A 17976-nucleotide genomic window follows, 5' to 3' on the forward strand; every position below is an offset into this window, starting at 1 on the left:
CTAAGACAGGAATATAAATGCTGTGACTTCCAGCTTAGAGATCTTATACTCCAGGTAATCTTGAGGGTGGGTTTGTATTCACAGCTCTAAGCTCTCAGGGAAAGCTTCATGTTGAAGGTGGGATTTTTTTCCCTTTGAATCTGGTGTGGTGAAAACGGGTGCAGAGCCTTGAAGCTTGAGGGCCACGTGTCCTAGATTCAGCCGTTGGGGTGAGATGGGTGAGATTAGGTTGAATGGCCCTCAGAGCTAAGTATCAGGTATTTCATTCTCCTCTGCAGGGTGATGGGAATACTGGAGCAGGTTTGGAGAAGGAATGGGCATGCAGGTCATAGCCTGAAAGATGAGCATGAGATGGTGAACGGTGAAAGGATGGAGGCTGTTCAAATTGGGAGAATACTTGGGTTTGGATTAATTTGTCAGTGGGATGGCAGAGAGGATGCCTGGCTATACTGTGGACTCCCTAAATAGTTGTTGAAAGAATAAGTGTATTTATGGATCTGAAAGGTGCACGTAGAAAGAAGGCGTAGAATCTGGTGACAACATACATTAGATGTGATCCTGAGAACTCCAGGATGGCGTGTGAGCACGGGAGCAGGCAAGCTCTTCTGGGGCTTTTCGTGGTGGTTGAGCAGAGGGGGAAGGAACCGTGCGCTCTGAACACAAAACAGTGATTTCTTCGTTACGTATCACAACAAAACTAGAATTGTGGTCTGGAAGCCAAGACCAGGAAGAGAAGGGGTCGATTGCCCAGGAAAACTATGGAGAAAAGGACAAGAGGATCCATTTCTAGATCGGGGAGTAAGATAGGAGAGGCTGGAGCCAAGGCCTGTGCCTAATCTAAGGGGCATCGTTGGTATCTGCATAGAATTGATCTCTCCGTATCAGAAGATGGGCAACTGATGATGCTGACAATTGAGGAAGGTTAGACAAGGGAGGAAGATCTCCTAGGAGGCAGAGAAGGCTGGCGTTGAGCCAAGTGATCTGAGCTCACCTCTCAACTTCACGTCTCTCTGTTTTCCGTGGCAAGCTGCTTGAGTTGATGAGGGAAGAACTCCTCTCTCCAGCCCCTTACCTTCTGTCACTGTCTCCAGACCCTGGAGAGATTGAGAAGAGCCCCTTGAGTGTCAGCTCAAGGTAACTTCTGTTCCTTGTTTCCCCAGGCTGAGAAGAAAGCCAAGGTGATTGCAGTAATGAATGCTGTCGAAGAAAACCAGGGGTCCACCGAGTCTCAGAAGGTGGAGGAGGCCAGTCCTCCTGCTGTGCAGCAGCCCACCGACCCCGCATCCCCCACTGTGGCCACCACGCCTGAGCCCGTGGGGGCTGACGCTGGGGACAAGAACGCCGCCAAAGCAGCTGATGATGAACCGGAGTACGAGGTGAGCGGCTGGCTTCACCTGCCTCGTCCAGCTCCTCCTGTCCTGCTCTCTCTACCCGACCCCAGGCCTCTTTGTCTCTCCAGTCTCGCTCTGTCCATTCAGATGGCGCTCCCTCCTGGCTGTCCTGACCCTCAGATGCCCAGGGCTGGGGTTGCTTTGGGGGGAATCAGGGTGGCAGGGCCTCGTGACCACCATGTAATGACTTCTGCTCCTTGGGGCTCCAGGACGGCCGGGGCTTTGGCATTGGGGAGCTGGTGTGGGGGAAACTGCGGGGCTTCTCCTGGTGGCCAGGCCGCATTGTGTCTTGGTGGATGACGGGCCGGAGCCGAGCAGCAGAAGGCACCCGTTGGGTCATGTGGTTCGGAGATGGCAAGTTCTCAGTGGTGAGTCCTGGGGTTTGGCGGTAGCCTGGCAGGGGCGGGCGGGGAGGAAGGGGTCTTGGTCCCGGGGCCTCTGGTTTTGGCTGGGGGCGTGGTTCGGGATTAGGATGGTAGGAGGGGGCTCTGCTCGTCCCCGCTCTGTATATGTGTGATTGGAGGAAGCCCTTGAGATCATTAGGTTGCACTCCAAACGAGAGTCGGATGTCTTCCAGGAGCCCTGTACCCAGAATTCCCTTCCACCTGCATTCAGGTCCTCCCCGACACCGGGGCTTGGACTCCTCCTTTACGTCATGTAATTATTTACTGGTGCATCCGGTCCTCTTGAGGGCAGAGACCGGGCCCTAATGCCCCCACCCCTGACCACGCCAGGCAGGTGGTGGGTGCTCGGTGAGTGTGGAAGGAGGAGCAAACGAGGGCGGGTTGTGCCTTCAGGTGTGTGTGGAGAAGCTGATGCCGCTGAGCTCCTTCTGCAGCGCCTTCCACCAGGCCACCTACAACAAGCAGCCCATGTACCGCAAGGCCATCTACGAAGTACTGCAGGTCAGTGCCCCTCCGAGGGACTCAGCAGGGCGAGCTCAGACGGCAGGGACCACTTTTGGTCTGGAAGCTGGAGCACAGGGCTTAGGCCTGGGCAGAGGGTCTGCCTGGGAGGCCCTCGGGCCTCCTCCTCTCCTTACTCGTCTCCTTTCTGCAACTTCTCCCACCTGTTGCCTGAGCCCACCTTCGCTACTCTCCCCACATGTGTTGCCCTCCAGGTGGCCAGCAGCCGAGCGGGGAAGCTGTTCCCAATGTGCCACGACAGCGACGAGAGCGACACTGCCAAGGCCGTGGAGGTGCAGAACAAACAGATGATCGAATGGGCCCTGGGAGGGTTCCAGCCCTCTGGCCCCAAGGGCCTGGAGCCCCCAGAAGGTAAACGCAGGTGCACCAGCAGCTCCGCACCCAGGCTCGGAAAGCCGTGCTTAGGTAGGGCCGTCAAGGCCTCCTCCATGAAGCTTCGCAGTGGGAATGGCCGCCGTCTCCCCCTCCCTGGGGCCAGGTAGGGCCAGTGCCACTCTGGGACTTTGAACAACCTGCTCCCCCTTGGCTTGCTGGCACCAGAGACTTGGGAGCTAGGAACAAGCTGGGCACCGGGCCGCACCTTGCTACACCCCGTTGTAGGTAGATGGTCCAGGGGAAGAGAGCTGGGATTCCTCGTCAGCCAGTAACCATGACCTCATCACATGCTTTCCCGATCCAGAGGAGAAGAACCCCTACAAAGAAGTTTACACAGACATGTGGGTTGAACCCGAGGCAGCTGCCTATGCACCGCCCCCACCAGCCAAAAAGCCCCGAAAGAGCACAACTGAAAAGCCCAAGGTCAAGGAGATAATTGATGAACGCACAAGAGGTAGTTGGCCTGGCTCTGGAGAGAGCGGCAGGGTGAGGCCGGCGTTCAGAGGAATGGGCATGACCCTCGAGGCCTCCTCTGACGCCGGGCTCTCCTCCCCTCTGCAGAGCGGCTGGTGTACGAGGTGCGGCAGAAGTGCCGGAACATCGAGGGTGAGTCCTGAGGGGGCAGCTGGGCCTTGGCCCTGGGAAGTCAATTGTCTGTTCCACTTGGGCCCTAAGGTGGTGGCCGGCACAGAGTACTATAGGTACCGAGGAAGGTACGATGCCGTGGGACATCAGTACTTGGTGACAGGATGTGTCCTTTATGTCCCACCACCTCCAGCCTGCTTGACACACATCTATCTTCCGGTGCCACGATCTTTCCTGTCGGTGGTGGGAACTGGTCACTAGGGTTTGGGACACTCCAGTGGGTCAGATAAGGGTGGCCTCTCTTGGATCTGAACTTGCCCTTTTACCTTTCCTCACCTTCTCTCATCTGGGGGTCATTAGTGCATCCCATATCTGTCTCCCTTGGCCTAGTGATGGTGTGTCCAGCTCGGGGCCCTCAGGGCCAGGAAGGATGAGGGCAGGGGCCTAGGCCTTAAGGGTTGACTGCCCGAGGACATCTCCAGAGTGACACAGGGTCAGGCCCCGTTCTCACAGCGGGTTCTTGACCCTCGTACCATGCCTTTCCTGGAAGGCGGCGTTGCTGCTCAGGGAGATGAGTGGGCTTCTGAGATCGGGGCCGCGCTGCCTCCCTGTTCCATGGGGCCCCTCCCAGACTCTTTCCTGCCTTCATTTCTGGCTGCTGCTCCAGCACGCCCCTTGTTATAGCTTTTCTGGAGCTGGGCTTCGGCCCAAGCGGGGAGGGGGCCCTTCTGTGACACTCACTCTGCTTCCTCTGTTTTCCAGACATTTGCATCTCTTGTGGAAGCCTCAACGTCACCCTGGAACACCCTCTTTTCATCGGAGGAATGTGCCAAAACTGCAAGGTAGGGGCACACCCAGCAGAGACGAGGCCCCTGGCTGGCCACACCTCCTGGCCTCTGGGCTGTAGGCGCCTGGGATAGCTGTGAGGGTGACTCCGAGGTTTGCTCTTGAAGCAGAGTCCTGATAAAATGGATCCTTGGGTTTCACGCGTTTGACTTGCTGTTGCTTTTCCTCTGAGAGATCCTTGCCCCCTCTAAAGCCCCATTCATGTCCCCAGATGTGGGCTCACAGTCGCTAGTGTGAAGTGGGCGTGGACAGACTGATGGGTGGGTCCCTGTGCCCTGGGGCGGGGGACCACAAGGCGGTGCAGGCCTTCTTTTCCAGCCCTTCCCACGCGCCTCTCCTTGGTTTGTCCACTGCAGTGGGGAGGCATGGTGTCCCCTTCCCAGATCTGTGGTCTGGGCTGGACCCTGGCTGGATGGGTAGCGGGGTCGTGTCTCCAGGGCTCTGTGTCGAGGTTTCAAGGCCAAAGCCCAGAGGCTGGGTTCATAGCCTGCCTTCACCCTGGCTGGCCTGGGTGCTGCCCGGTGGTCTCTGAGCCTCCGCCGTGCTCCCTAGAACTGCTTCCTGGAGTGCGCGTACCAGTATGATGATGACGGCTATCAGTCCTACTGCACCATCTGCTGCGGGGGGCGCGAGGTGCTCATGTGCGGGAACAACAATTGCTGCAGGTGAGGCCCCGCCCCCGCACGTAGTGGCCCTCCCTCTTTGCCCTGCACTGCGGCCACACTCCATCCGGGACTGGCCTTGGGGTGAGAGTCCCCTCCGCTCCACTGGGCTTCCTTCCAGGTGCTTTTGCGTTGAATGTGTGGATCTCTTGGTGGGGCCGGGAGCTGCGCAGGCAGCCATTAAGGAAGACCCCTGGAACTGCTACATGTGCGGGCACAAGGGCACCTACGGGCTGCTGCGGCGGCGAGAAGACTGGCCCTCTCGGCTCCAGATGTTCTTCGCCAATAACCACGACCAGGAATTCGTGAGTGCTGGGCCGAGGGTGGCTCTCCTCACCCCCCGCCTGCCAAAGCCAGAGGGCAGACTCCACCAGAGCGAGAGCGCTTCGGTCGGTCGGGGGCCTGGGCGCCGGGCAGCGGGGCCTGAGCCACGAGCGGGCTGTGCAGGTCTGGAAATCCCAAGCGCTCACAGTTGGCCGGGGGGCCAGCCCCGCGTGCGGGTCTGTAGGACACTCCTGGACACTCACCGGGCCTGTTGTGCTGGCTGCCTAGGACCCTCCGAAGGTTTACCCACCTGTCCCAGCCGAGAAGAGGAAGCCTATCCGGGTGCTGTCCCTGTTTGACGGAATCGCTACAGGTGAGAGTCTTGGGCGTCTTCGTCCTGGGACGTGGGAGCTGGGCTCAGGGGACTGTGTGTGCGTAACTTTGGCAAAACAGAGTGACGGTTAACGTTACAACTGTTAAAATATTACCGTAAGGAGGAAACTTCTGTGTTCAATGAAAAGTGAAACTAAGTGGTAAACCAGCATGTTTGGTGGGCATTGCCTTACTGGGGACGTGAGGTCGGGGTCGGGGGGCGGGAACGGGGGCAGTGGGAGGGAGGCGCTCCAGCAGAGGTTAGAGCGATCGCTGGTCAGAGACTATGGAAGATTTTCACAGAACCTCAAAGGACAGACTTGGCGACCAAAGCAAAATCATAGGCAGTCCTGTTGTGCTTTGATTATAAGTCGCAGTGGAAAAACAAACTCTAAACGAGAGAGTCTAAAGAATATTTAAATCGCCCGTAATCCTATGACTGGTATTTTGGTATATGTCCTTTTACATTTTTAGATTTCAGAATTTTTTTTCTGTGCATGTGTGTGTTTATATAATCATATGTAGATAGATAAATAAGACAAAAGGATAGTAAAATGCATAGTAAATAGTAAAATGTGTCGTAACGTGCCTTTTCATTTATGATACCATGACTGGTTTTTCATGTCAACCAATATAGAATTACATTATTTACAAATGCTACCTAGGATTCTATGGAGGGAAACTACCATAATTTATTTAATGAACCCCCTATCGGGTTGTTTACTTTTTTCCCCGCCGCTATGAGCAGTTCTGTGACAAGCATCCTTGAACATGCGTCTTTATATACTTAAACCGTTAACTTTTAGGGAATCCCGGGTCACCGTGTAGCCGCTGTTTTTAATTTCATGTGGTTCTTGACGTGAAGACTCATATACACCCCTCAGCCCTGCCCCAAGGCTGAGGCTCTTCAGTCCTTAGGAAACAAATAGTCCTCCTTAGAACTTGTCTTCATGGGACCAAAGGGAGATAGATGGGCAGGCTGGGCCCGGAGACCTTGGCCAGAGGGTGGGGAAGGCACCTGGGCCAGATGTCTGTCTTCTGTTCCCAGCTCAGTGCTGATGTCATGTGAACCTAAAGGAGTTAATGTACAGCTTTGGTTTCCCGGGCTAGGACCTTGAAGCCTTCTTAAGCCACGTCACACCCCAAGAGGCCGTGCAGGCCCCTTGTGGGGAGGTCTTTGGGGAGCAGTGGGAATGGTGCTGTGTCTCCTGACACAGGGCCTGTTCTGTTTCCTTGCCTCAATTCAGCAAGGCTTTGTGGAAGGGCCGTGGTCAGGAAGTGTGAGTAGTCAGTTCAGGAGGAAACACGCTGACTGAGACCGCCCACTCTGTCTTGAAGACATTTGCAACCCAAGAGAAGGGCTGGCTCAGGCGTGCGAGCTGCTCTGAGGTGGAGGATGTGCCGCCTCAGAAGGTGCTGGGCCTTACAGAAGGGGGGAGGCCATCCCGGGGGCTGTAGGCTGGGGTGGGCCTCAGTGAAACCTTTCTAGAGTAGGTGGCATTTACCTTGAGTCTTGACGGATGGTTGAATTTTGCAGCGGGAGGTGATAGAAGGGCTGAGGAAGGACCAGTGTATGCAAGATACAGAAACAGCAAAGCCCACCCAAAAGTCACCTGTTGTTGTCCCTGCTTCCCGAAACCCCCCTGCTGTCCTGTCTTGGCTATTTTCTGAGTAGATCAAATTAGGCGTGAAAGAGCCTCGATGTAACAGCCTGTCTGATGTCCTTGTTACTGATACTCCAGTTTGATCCAGAAGTCTCCTGCGGCTTTCAGGGCAGGGTAGGGCTAGGGCCTGCCTTTGACCCATGTGTCCGGCTGGCCCGAGGGACCCCCTGCAAAGACTGGGGTGCCAGGGAGGTGACCCAGTGACGGTGCGTTTTGCTGGCTGGCACAGGGCTTCTGGTGCTGAAGGACTTGGGCATTCAGGTGGATCGCTACATCGCTTCCGAGGTGTGCGAGGACTCCATCACGGTGGGCATGGTGCGGCACCAGGGGAAGATCATGTACGTCGGGGACGTCCGCAGCGTCACGCAGAAGCATGTATGTCAGTGCCGCCACGGCCCCGCCCACCTTCTCTACGTCACTTAGCTCCGGGGACAGCGCCAGCTCCTCTCATTTTGTCCATTTGCTTTTTTCCTTTCTCCCCCCCCTCCCCCGTTGAACTCTCTCCCTCCTTCTCTTCCATTTCCCTCCTTGTCTCTAGAGGATCGGGGCAGATTCCAGTGGGAATTGGGGGCCAGGCTTCTTGGGCCTGGCTGGTTTCCGGGCCCTCTTGAGTGGAGCGCTGTGGGTTGCAGTGAGGTTCCCATCCTCCCAGTACTGCTGGCGAAAGGTTCGCCAGCCTCCATTTTGGGGAGGGGGGGATCTGGCGGGATCCTGCCTGAGTGGCCCCTTGCTTTTCCAGTTATCCATGTCGACCTCGAACTACAGGCCCTCAGGCATCCTGAAGGGCATATGGAGGGGTTCAGATGGTCCAGACACCTGCCCAAGGTGCGCAGAGCACAGAGTACCTTTCATTCAGCTGCCCAGCCTGGACCGCTGTCCCCCCTGAGTGGCTGCTTTTCCTGCTGGGGGCACGCTGGTTTCCCCACTGGCCTCAGAGATGGTCCAGTTCAGTCCTTTCCCTTTATTATTTAGGAAACAGCCCAGAGAGCCTCAGTGACTTGCCTGTGGCTGCACTGTGTGTGCGCGCGCGTGTGTGTATATGAATGTACGTGTGTATGTAGAGAGCATTCAAAGCAGCCGGGTCTCTTCTCTCCCATGCCAAAGTACTTTTTTGCTAAATTCACAGATCCTTTCTCTCTCCCTTTCTGCCTCTGTCCCCGGACATCAGGCCCATCACATTACCTTTATCCTCCCAGATCCAGGAGTGGGGCCCGTTCGATCTGGTGATTGGGGGCAGTCCCTGCAATGATCTCTCCATCGTCAACCCCGCCCGCAAGGGACTCTACGGTAGGTGCTGCGCTCACCCCTCCACCTTCTGAGCTGGTGCTTTCGCACGTCAGTTTCCTACTTGGATATTTCTGCCCTGGGACGGCTACTCCCAACGACCCTGCCCTCCCCGTGCCCGGGCCACACCACTGTCTCCTGCAGACAGCCCCAGCTGATGGCTTTCTCTTCCGACCTCTCAGAGGGCACTGGCCGGCTCTTCTTTGAGTTCTACCGCCTCCTGCATGATGCGCGGCCCAAGGAGGGAGATGATCGCCCCTTCTTCTGGCTCTTTGAGAATGTGGTGGCCATGGGCGTTAGTGACAAGAGGGACATCTCGCGATTTCTCGAGGTATAGCCAGCACCCTTGGTTTGGTCAGCTCACTAATGGCTTCTACCTTGGACTGCTGCTTTATCCCTGTCTCATCTGCATTGTGGAGCTGGGGACTGGTGACTTCCGCTTTGCAAGGGGCCCGTTTGGGAAGCTCTGGGCTTCCCAAGTAGACAGGGAGGAAGCACACCTTGGACAGAACCCGTGGTCTCACTGTAAGAGGTGGTATGGGGGTGTGGGCCTCAGCACTTGGAGGACCTGACTGTTGTCAACAGGGCGGAGTGTCAGACTCCTGGGCTTGGGGGTCTGCGTGGCGATTCCCTGGGGGAACCTTTGAGATACCAGAAGCAATTTTCCCAACCAGAGTGGCTTGTCCTCGCTCCCTGGCACCGTGACGGATGCTTTATGGCACCTGGGAAGAAAACACAGCTTATCTCAGTTTCTGTTTCCCATTTTGTGGGTCCCAGCTTGCTGAGCCTGGTTTGGGCTGTGCACAGAGGGTTTCTGCAGCCAGAGTCCTTCTTGGGGCGGGCAGTCTGGGAGCCCGAGCCTGTGCTCCCGGGTCTTGGGGGCAAACGCCTCAAGCTGGTGTGTTTGGCTCACAATGTGGACGTACTACAGCGAACACATCCACACTCGTTGGAACTTTCTTTCTCAAAGCCTCCGGGCGAGCTGGAGCTGTGTGGTCCAGTGTGGTGGGCATCTGCCATGTGTGGCATTTAAATTGACATTAAAATTCCTCAGTCACACCAGCCTCCTCTCAAGTACTCCGCCATCTGCAGCTGGTGGGCTAGTGGCCACTACATGGAACAGTGCAGATAGAACATTTCCATCATCGCGGTGTGGACTGTGCGGGTCTAGACTGTTCCAGTGGGAGCGTGTGGAACGTAGCTGGGTTTAATTCCAGCTTTTCCTGGGGCCTTCAGGCTCTCCCAGTGTGGCCTCTCGAGAGAGAAGTAAGAGCCTTTGAGGCTCTAAACTAGCAAATTTCCTGGCACGCTTACATTTCTCTCTCACTCATCTTTAACCTCTGTCCTGTTTTATAGTCCAACCCTGTGATGATTGATGCCAAAGAAGTGTCGGCTGCACACAGGGCCCGCTACTTCTGGGGGAACCTTCCCGGTATGAACAGGTTGGTGAGAGCTCCGTGCCCAGGTGGCTGCGGGTGGGTGTCTGCAGGCAGGATGACGCCCCGAGGAGGGGGCCAGCCTCCCCTGCTGACCAGCTTGCTGCTCTGCCGTGTTCTTCTTTGTTTCCTTTTCCTTGAGGAAGAAGGGGAGTCAGGTGTAGAAAATACTTGCCTGAGAAACCAAGGACTAGTGGTCCCAAATGGGACCTTTAAAAAGCACACTCTTGACACAGAAGAGGACTCATCGTGCTGCTGAGTTATATGGTTGGTTCTCCTACGTTGGTGATGTGTCTAGAGTCAGCTGGTCCCTAGTCCCCTGAGGTAAAGCTGTGGAGGATGTGTTTGGGGATGGGAAGGAGAGTGGCGCACACAGCTGGGCCACATCGGGCTCCGGGAGAGAGAGTGTCGAAGCAGCAGGCACCTCGCAGCTCGGAGGGCCCTGCTCCACTTATTATCCACACGCTTCGTTGGCTTCAAGTCCTTTTTCGGAAGGATGCTCTTCGTTTAGGTTACACAGAGATTTTAATGTCCAGGAATGAAGAAAATTTCATTTCTTCAGCGTAATAATCGTACTATAAAAAGGCGTATGTGAAGAAAGGAATTCTGGTTGAGAGTTAGTGGTTCAAAAGCAGAGGGAGATCCGCCCAATCTAGATACCTATTACGGAAAGAAATACTTTGCACCATGTTTTGAGTGTGGATTTTAAGCCTCCTTGGTACACCTACAAATTGGGAACATCATTTAACCTGGCCTCAGTCATCTAATCTGCCTCTCTGGCAATAGCATGAAGTTTTAGGAACTTCCCCCGTCTCATACCTGTTTGGCAAAGCTGCCGTCTTTTGCGAGGGCTTGTTGGCTGGGAAGGAGATGGGTCAGTGGGCAGCTGACCTGAAAACTGTCTCGGTGTCTCCCTAATGTTCCCGGGATGGATGTCTGTGCGTACTGGAAAAATGGACTGGCTTATGTAGTCCAGTATTTTTATGGAGCCAGTAACTCAGCGTACCCTGACAGCCCTTGGGGGGATTGTTCTCACATGCTTCTTCCAACTCTAAAATTCTAGAACTCTGAGCTTCCAGGAGGAGCAGAGGTACCGCGAGGGACCAAGTAGAGTGTATATGCGCCTAAACAGGGAGGAGCCTGGAGGCGCGATCTGACCATGGGTCCTGGGGTGGTTCCCATGCAGAGATGGTGGACCGTTCTGTGAAACCTTTATTACGTAATCCTAAATGTCAGAAAAGGCCAGCAGCGAAGGTGATATTTAGTGATCTGGTCTGCCTTCTGAGAAGTGACACGTTCCGTGTCACAAAATTTTAGTCTTCTGGGGACTGTGCAGAATTTGTCTGGTTAACTAACTGTACATTTCGGGTGTACAGTTTGACGAATTTCATCCAGTGTACAGACCCATGTAACCATCACCGTAGTCGAAATACAGGCCATTCTGTCATGCCAAAGCTTGCTTTGTGATGGGTGCTTTTAAGACTCAGTCTATTTTTAAGTAACAGGTTTAAAAATAATTGGGCTTTTCCCCATCTGGGCAGGCGTTGTCTGTTCATTTGTAGTTTGAGACCACTTTCGAATTCACCTTTAAGGATTCATGCTTGGGGGACTTGTGTCTGTGAGTGGCTGCAGTGTATGTCGCATGTGTTGGGGAGTCTGAGGGGGGTTACGACGCACGTGGGTGACGGGGTCCTCTTTGATTTCCCCGTGTGAGTCAGATGGCTGCTGGCTCAGGGCCCTGGGTGCGCCCCTGCCGTCGTCCTGGTCTCTGTTGTTACTCTCTCTCTTCTGCCTTCCAGGCCGTTGGCATCCACTGTGAATGATAAGCTGGAGCTGCAGGAGTGTCTGGAGCACGGCAGGATAGCCAAGGTTAGCCCAGCATCCAAGCCCTCTGCTGGGGGTAAGGAGAAGGGCAGGACGGGCTGGAACAGCACCAGGGCTGTGTGTCCCGCCTGCAGAGGATGCGACTGAGGGGGTCGTGCATGCAGTTGGCCAGAGCGGGAGGGTCGAGGGGGGAAAGCCTGGAGGGCCGGGGGAGAGGTCAGGAATCCTTGCTGCCTGCAGCCCTTCCGTGCTGAGCTCGCCCGCTGCTCCTGTGGGAGGCAGACACTAAGACGTCTTTGCCAAGGTCCCTGCGTCTGCTACGGCTTTTGAATGATTGAGCCAGGACCTGTTGCACGAGCCTTCAGAGCAGAGCTTCTCCTGTGATGTGGAAGCTCCCTTTCTCTCTGGAGAAACCTCCTGGGGCTGCTGGCACCCCAGGGGTGCCTTTGCGCCCCTGAGTGATTTGGCATCCTCTTGCCTGTAAGTCACCACCCCTGGGAAAAAACAATTCTTAGGAGACTGACGAAGGGCAGTGGCTCAAGCTGCTGTCTGTCAAGCCCTTGGCCAGTGGGACTGGACTGAGGATGGCCGGGTGACCTCAGTGTAGGAAGAAAAGCAGGGCAGTGGGGTCTGTGGAGGCTCACGACTGGAGCCTGACCTCGGCCCCTGGATGGACCAGGCCTTGTCACCTTTGGACGCACCAGTCCTTGGTAGGTGCCTGGCAGGAGATGAGTACTCATTTCTCTTTTCCTCTCCTCGTCTTCTAGTTCAGCAAAGTGAGGACCATTACTACTAGGTCGAACTCCATAAAGCAGGGCAAAGACCAGCATTTCCCCGTCTTCATGAATGAGAAAGAGGACATCTTATGGTGCACTGAAATGGAAAGGTACCCACTCACGCTGGTGTCGGGCAGGAGCGGGTGGGAGGGATCTCCGCCTCTGCACCAGACTCGGATCCCCTGCGGATACCCCGTGAGCAGTGGGTTTTCCCGAGCATTTCCCAACATGGCAGATTCCTGGGGGAGGACTCCTGTGCGTTGTAAGGCTGGTTTAAAGTAAGGGGGGGCGTCTAGGAATCAACCCCCGATGCCTTGGCTCCCAGCGGTCCTTCTGAGCTCCAAGGAAGCACCGTGGCTGCAGGAGCTTCCCTGCGTCCCACTTGCTGATGTTATGTGCTTTGCAGACCAGGACAGTGTGGGACCAGGTGGGCCTTAAAGCCTCAGCACCCTGCTTTGGCACAGATTGGACTTGGGCTAGATTCCTCATTCTTGGGGTAACTGCCATTTAGCCAGACAAAGAGACCATTTTCACAGGCAGCCGGAGCAAGCAGGAACTCCTGACATCAGGCAAGGGTTTGGCCCCCTTGCAGAGTCTTCCGTTCTCTGCGGGGGAAGATACCAGGGATGTATTTTTATTACATACAGAGTTGAGATACCCACTGTGGGTCTGAATTTCAGGTGGAGCGTGTCCTGGAGGTGTTTCTCACAAACGCTAACTCTGTTTCTACTGCGTGGGAAATCTCTAGGCAGTGATCATCTTAACATACCTTCAGACCCACAGGGAGTAGCCGGGCGCCTGAGTCTCGAACAGGTTATTAAGGACACAGAATTGCCCAGGCTGGCGCTGACTCCTGCCCTGTCTGCCTTTTCTCCCCAGGGTGTTTGGCTTCCCTGTCCACTATACCGACGTCTCCAACATGAGCCGCTTGGCGAGGCAGAGACTGCTGGGCCGGTCGTGGAGCGTGCCCGTCATCCGCCACCTCTTCGCTCCGCTGAAGGAATATTTTGCTTGTGTGTAAGGGACGTGAGGGCAAACCGAGGTAGTGAAACAAGGTTTAAACAAACAAACAAAAAACACAAAACACAACAAAATACCAAGAACATGAGGATGGAGAGAAGTATCAGCACCCAGAAGAGGAAAAGGAATTTAAAACAAAAAAAAAAACCCCACAGAGGCAGAAATACCGGAAGGCTTTGCCTTGTAAAAAGGGTTGGACATCATCTCCTGATTTTTCAATGTTAATCTTCAGTCCTATTTAAAAACAAAACCAAGCTCCCTCCCCACCCTCCCACCCCCTTTTTTTCGGTCAAACCTTTTGTTTTCTACTCTTTTCAGAGGGGTTTTCTGTTTGTTTGGGTTTTTGTTTCTTGCTGTGACTGAAACAAGAGGGTTTATTGCAGCAAAAAAAAAAAATCAGTAACAAAAAATAGTAACATACCTTGCAGAGGAAAGATGGGAGTGAAGGAAAGAAGGAAATTCTATAGAAATCTATATATTGGGGGTTTTTTTGTTTTTTTTTTGTTTTTTTTTGTTTTTGTTTTGTTTTTTTTACTATGTATCTTTTTTTTTGTTGTTGTCTCTAGCCTGATCAGATAGGAGCACAAGCAGAGGACAGAAAATAGACACTCAGGCGGCAGAGTTCCCTCCCAGCCACTGAGCTGTCTTGCCAGCACCATTCCTGGTCATGCAAAACACAACCCAACTAGCAGCAGAGAGACGAGAACACCACACAAGACCCTTTTATACAGTATTCAGGTGCCTACCACACAGGAAACCTTGAAGAAAATCAGTTTCTAGAAGCCGCTGTTACCTCTTGTTTACAGTTTATATATATATGATAGATATGAGATATATATATAAAAGGTACTGTTAACTACTGTACAACCCGACTTCATAATGGTGCTTTACAACAGCGAGATGAGTAAAAACATCAGCTTCCACGTTGCCTTATGTGCAAAGGGTTTTAACCAAGGATGGAGAAAGGGAGACAGCTTGGAGGTGAACCGTTAACCGTGGTGGGGTTTTTCAATTTCCCCTTGGTGTTTAACAAGGTGAAGGAGGAGAATTTGGGAACAGCATTCTCCCGTTTCTCCCTGCCAAAAAAGGGGGTGAAATTCAGTGGTCGGGACCGTGGAAAGCTGAGAGTGGGATCCATCCAGGCTCCTGAGATAACCTTTTGATTTTTTTAGAAAAGGAGACTCCCTCGGCAAGATGGCAGGATGAGGGGTCTTCATTCCCAATTTCTCACATTAGCCGATTCGAGGGCTCCTTGCGGTGGGGTCAGAAAAAATCCAGAGTGCGGGCAAGTGACAGTTCAGACCCCACCTGGAGCAAATAAAAAAACATACAAAACGTACTGGTGCTTTCCTGTCTAAGTCGCTTTTTGTGTGTTCTTTTATGAGGCCCCCACCATCCACCCTCTGTGCACAAGGCGGCTTCCGGCCCCTGGAATGTGATGTTTTTGGTCATCTCCAAAGGCTGCAGTTTTATACTGGGAGGCTGATGACACCTTTTGTTATAATTATTCTTATGGTTCTGGTTATAATTATGTTTGTTTTCAGATTTTCTTTAAGAAAACAAAAACCCAACCCCCCCTCCCTTTAGGTTTCAAACCAAGGTGCGGGGAGCAGGGTGCTTCTAAGTCAGTGGTGGCCCTGGTGCCCTGGCTCCCCACCCCTCGGGCCAGGTGGGCCACCGGGCGCTGCGACAGCTGGGCGTCGGCCAGGGGGTCCCCGAGGCCGGCCTTCCGGGCGCGTCCCTCTTCTCTTCTGCTTCCCTCCTCTCGAGTCACGTGTGTCAGGGCTGGAGGGAGGACCAGGCATCTCTCTCCTCGCGTGTGTGACTGGAGTGGTGTGTATTTCTTTTCTAGTACTTGGTCTGATGATAGCTGTGCTCTTACCTCGAGTCAGCAGCACCTGGAGCCCCAAGTGCACGACACTTGGTTCCGCTTCCCGGCGAGGCAGGCAGCCTGGTGTTGGCTGTAGGCAGGGACGGCACGTGTGGCTCCAGGGTGAGGGCCCAATGGGCAGATGCCTGCCTGGGTAGATGGGGTGTAGATAATGTGGCATATAGAGATATATATTTTATAATGGGAGGGGGGAGTGGCACCTCCTGGGACTGGCAGGGCTGGCAGGGGTGCTGCCAAGCACATGGTCCCACGTTCGCATCCCTAGAAAGATAGGGCCTACGGTGATAGGCGCTATATAAATACATAGATAGGGTCACGTATAAGAAATATTTTGTAGTGGGGAGCGGGGGAAGGAGGCTCAGAATGCTGAGTCTCAGGCCCCACTGCAGACAGGCCCCACACCAATCAGTCAGTCCCACACGCACACACAGGAACATGTTTCTATACCGATGCGTAACGAATGCGCGTACACACACACACACACACACACACACACACACACACACACACACACACACACACACACACACACACACACACACACACACACACACACACACACACACACACACACACACACACACACACACACAGAGCCAGGGAGCTCCCAGCGCTCTTCTCCCCAGGATTCAGGACTTTGCAGAGTCGGCCCTGCAGCTCTTTACCTCTGTTGCCCTAATTGCAGGTAGACTGTCAATCCCAGAAGTTGCTAGGTGCTGAGGGCAGGAAAAGGAGGAGGTTTTCTTTCAGCAGGTGCTCTCCTCTAGCAGGTAGCGTTCTATCTCTTTTGCCCCTGGTGATGTCAAAAGACTCTTCTGTTAGCAACCTGTGACACTGACCTGCAACCCTAGGCACCAGTCCAGTCAGCCCTCAACTCCCCCTACCTATTCTCCCCCGACCAAAACGAAACTGACGTCCAGGGCTGTCTTGGCCAGGGGGCTTCCATTGGAAAAAAATGGGACAGTGAACCTCACCTTTTGAATAAAGCAAATTAGTAATTGGTGACAAAACTAAACCAGGCTTTGAATCCCGTGCTCATTGCTCAGGAGTAAGCGCTCAGCTGGTGGCCGCGGTCTCCCACTCCTTTTAGGGGCGCTTAGTCCCGCACCCCGGGCTACTCATTTCCTTGTCAGATTGGTTTTTAAGGTGATACCCAGTTGCTTCCTGCCAGCTCTGTGCCGTGATGCCAGGTGGTGATGGTGGGCTCCCACGGGGCTGGAGCAGCTGTGGGGGAAGCCCTCGGCCCTTCCCTGGTTGGAGTCTGTACCGAACTGTGGTGCTCACCCCACCCCCTCCAGCCAGGCTCCATCTTCCCGGCCCAGAGCCCACCAGCACTGCTCCGGAGGGCTGGGGGAGGAGGGCTGCCGCAGGCAGTCCAAGGTGCTCCCTCCCCTGGCGGCCAACGCTAAGGTCTTCCCAGCCCCAGTGTCAGGGCAGAGTCTCTTCCTCTGCAGACAGACTTCCCGGCTCTCCAAGGCCTTTTGTCCACTGCTTGTGTGCAGGAGTTTGCTTTTCCCAGTGGCCCAAGCCCCACCCAGGGGCTTGGTGTGGGGAAGCAGCTCGGTAGCCAAGGATGTGGTGAGCCTGAGGGCTCGGCGTGGGCCGGCCAGCTTGCTTGCTGTGGCTGAGGACCTGTTGCGCGCAGTCTGGCCACCTGACTAGGCCCCAGAAGGGGCCAGATGCACCCTCGCAGGGACGAGCGTTAACGATCACCAGCTTTCCTTCCAGCCACACCCGTGGGCTTGGTCCCATAGTAGAGCTTGGTAGGGTGCAGGGGACCTTGGGGATGTGCCAACTTGGCCACACCGGGGTGCTGTCCAACTCTGGGGGTGCTCCTGGGGGCAGTGATCAGGTCCCCTTCTAAAGGGGACTGAGGTGAGGTCGCGCGGGGATGCAGGTGGGGGGTCGCGGCACTCGTTGTGCGTGAGGCTCAGGGTAGAGGCAGTGCAGCGGGAGAAACCACGAAGGCCTAGGGAAAATTCTGGAGTGTGTTCCCGGTGGGGTTTTCTTTCTGAAGAGCAGGCCAATTTACAAATTCCTGGAAACGAGGGTTTCTAGGGACTGAGGATGACGCCCCCTACTTGCTGCAGGTGCCAGAGGGACCTGTGCCTCTTGCCGGGGGTAGGTAGCTGGGGCTCGGCAGGGCGCAGGGCCCTGGGTCGCTTGCCCGAGGAGGAAGCTCGTCTCCAGCCGGCACCGCTGAGCCCCGTGGGCCTCAAGCTGGCTGGTGCTGCCTGCCTTTCCCGGGAGCCGACCGAGGAGCACAGGACCCGTGGGGTCTTGCAGTCAGTGATGGCAACCCAGGTGTGCCACTGTCTGTTTTTCTTTCTAGACCCCAGAACCTTCCTGCTATTGAACATTCTAGAAAGCAAACTTCCCCAAAGAGCACGCAGGACTGCTTTGCTTTTGAGACGGGCCTGGGAGTGGCGGCTGGCGAAGATGCCTGTGGGTTTTTGGTGAGTCGCTAGAGTGCAGACTGGGACAGGCAGACCCAGCAGGAAGAAAGGCTGGTGGTGGACATCGGACTGGTCTAATGAGGGCCGGCTCCCCTTACTTCCTGCATAGCTGGCAATTCTGGGGAAGCCTGAATTGATGGGATGGGAATTAGGTGGGAATAGCCCACGGTCTCCAGCACAGGAAGGTCTGTAACAGGAGCAAGG

The 17976-nt window shown here is 54.8% G+C and overlaps 1 protein-coding gene across 3 annotated transcripts in view; it reads left to right on the forward strand.

Moving 5' to 3' along the window:
* DNMT3A (DNA methyltransferase 3 alpha) overlaps positions 1-15848 on the forward strand; it is a 101254-nt gene extending 85406 nt beyond the window's left edge. Inside the window, exons 7-24 of one of the 3 annotated variants that reach the window (XM_060170028.1) lie at positions 1161-1376; positions 1601-1759; positions 2189-2296; positions 2512-2668; positions 2997-3146; positions 3254-3298; positions 4040-4119; positions 4676-4788; positions 4907-5090; positions 5338-5422; positions 7315-7460; positions 8282-8372; positions 8552-8700; positions 9726-9811; positions 11605-11674; positions 12397-12515; positions 13285-13422; positions 13992-15848. In XM_060170028.1, coding sequence (XP_060026011.1) covers positions 1161-1376; positions 1601-1759; positions 2189-2296; positions 2512-2668; positions 2997-3146; positions 3254-3298; positions 4040-4119; positions 4676-4788; positions 4907-5090; positions 5338-5422; positions 7315-7460; positions 8282-8372; positions 8552-8700; positions 9726-9811; positions 11605-11674; positions 12397-12515; positions 13285-13422; positions 13992-14004 — 2109 coding nt within the window. In that variant the 3' untranslated portion in view covers positions 14005-15848. Of the gene's footprint in view, positions 1-282; positions 355-1160; positions 1377-1600; positions 1760-2188; positions 2297-2511; positions 2669-2996; positions 3147-3253; positions 3299-4039; positions 4120-4675; positions 4789-4906; positions 5091-5337; positions 5423-7314; positions 7461-8281; positions 8373-8551; positions 8701-9725; positions 9812-11604; positions 11675-12396; positions 12516-13284 lie in introns of those variants that run through there. The other 2 variants (XM_060170030.1, XM_060170029.1) reach the window with 2 other exon arrangements.
* Positions 15849-17976: the final 2128 nt, after the last annotated feature.

Source organism: Lagenorhynchus albirostris, chromosome 13 (assembly GCF_949774975.1).
Source record: "Lagenorhynchus albirostris chromosome 13, mLagAlb1.1, whole genome shotgun sequence".
Lineage (NCBI taxonomy): Eukaryota > Metazoa > Chordata > Mammalia > Artiodactyla > Delphinidae > Lagenorhynchus > Lagenorhynchus albirostris.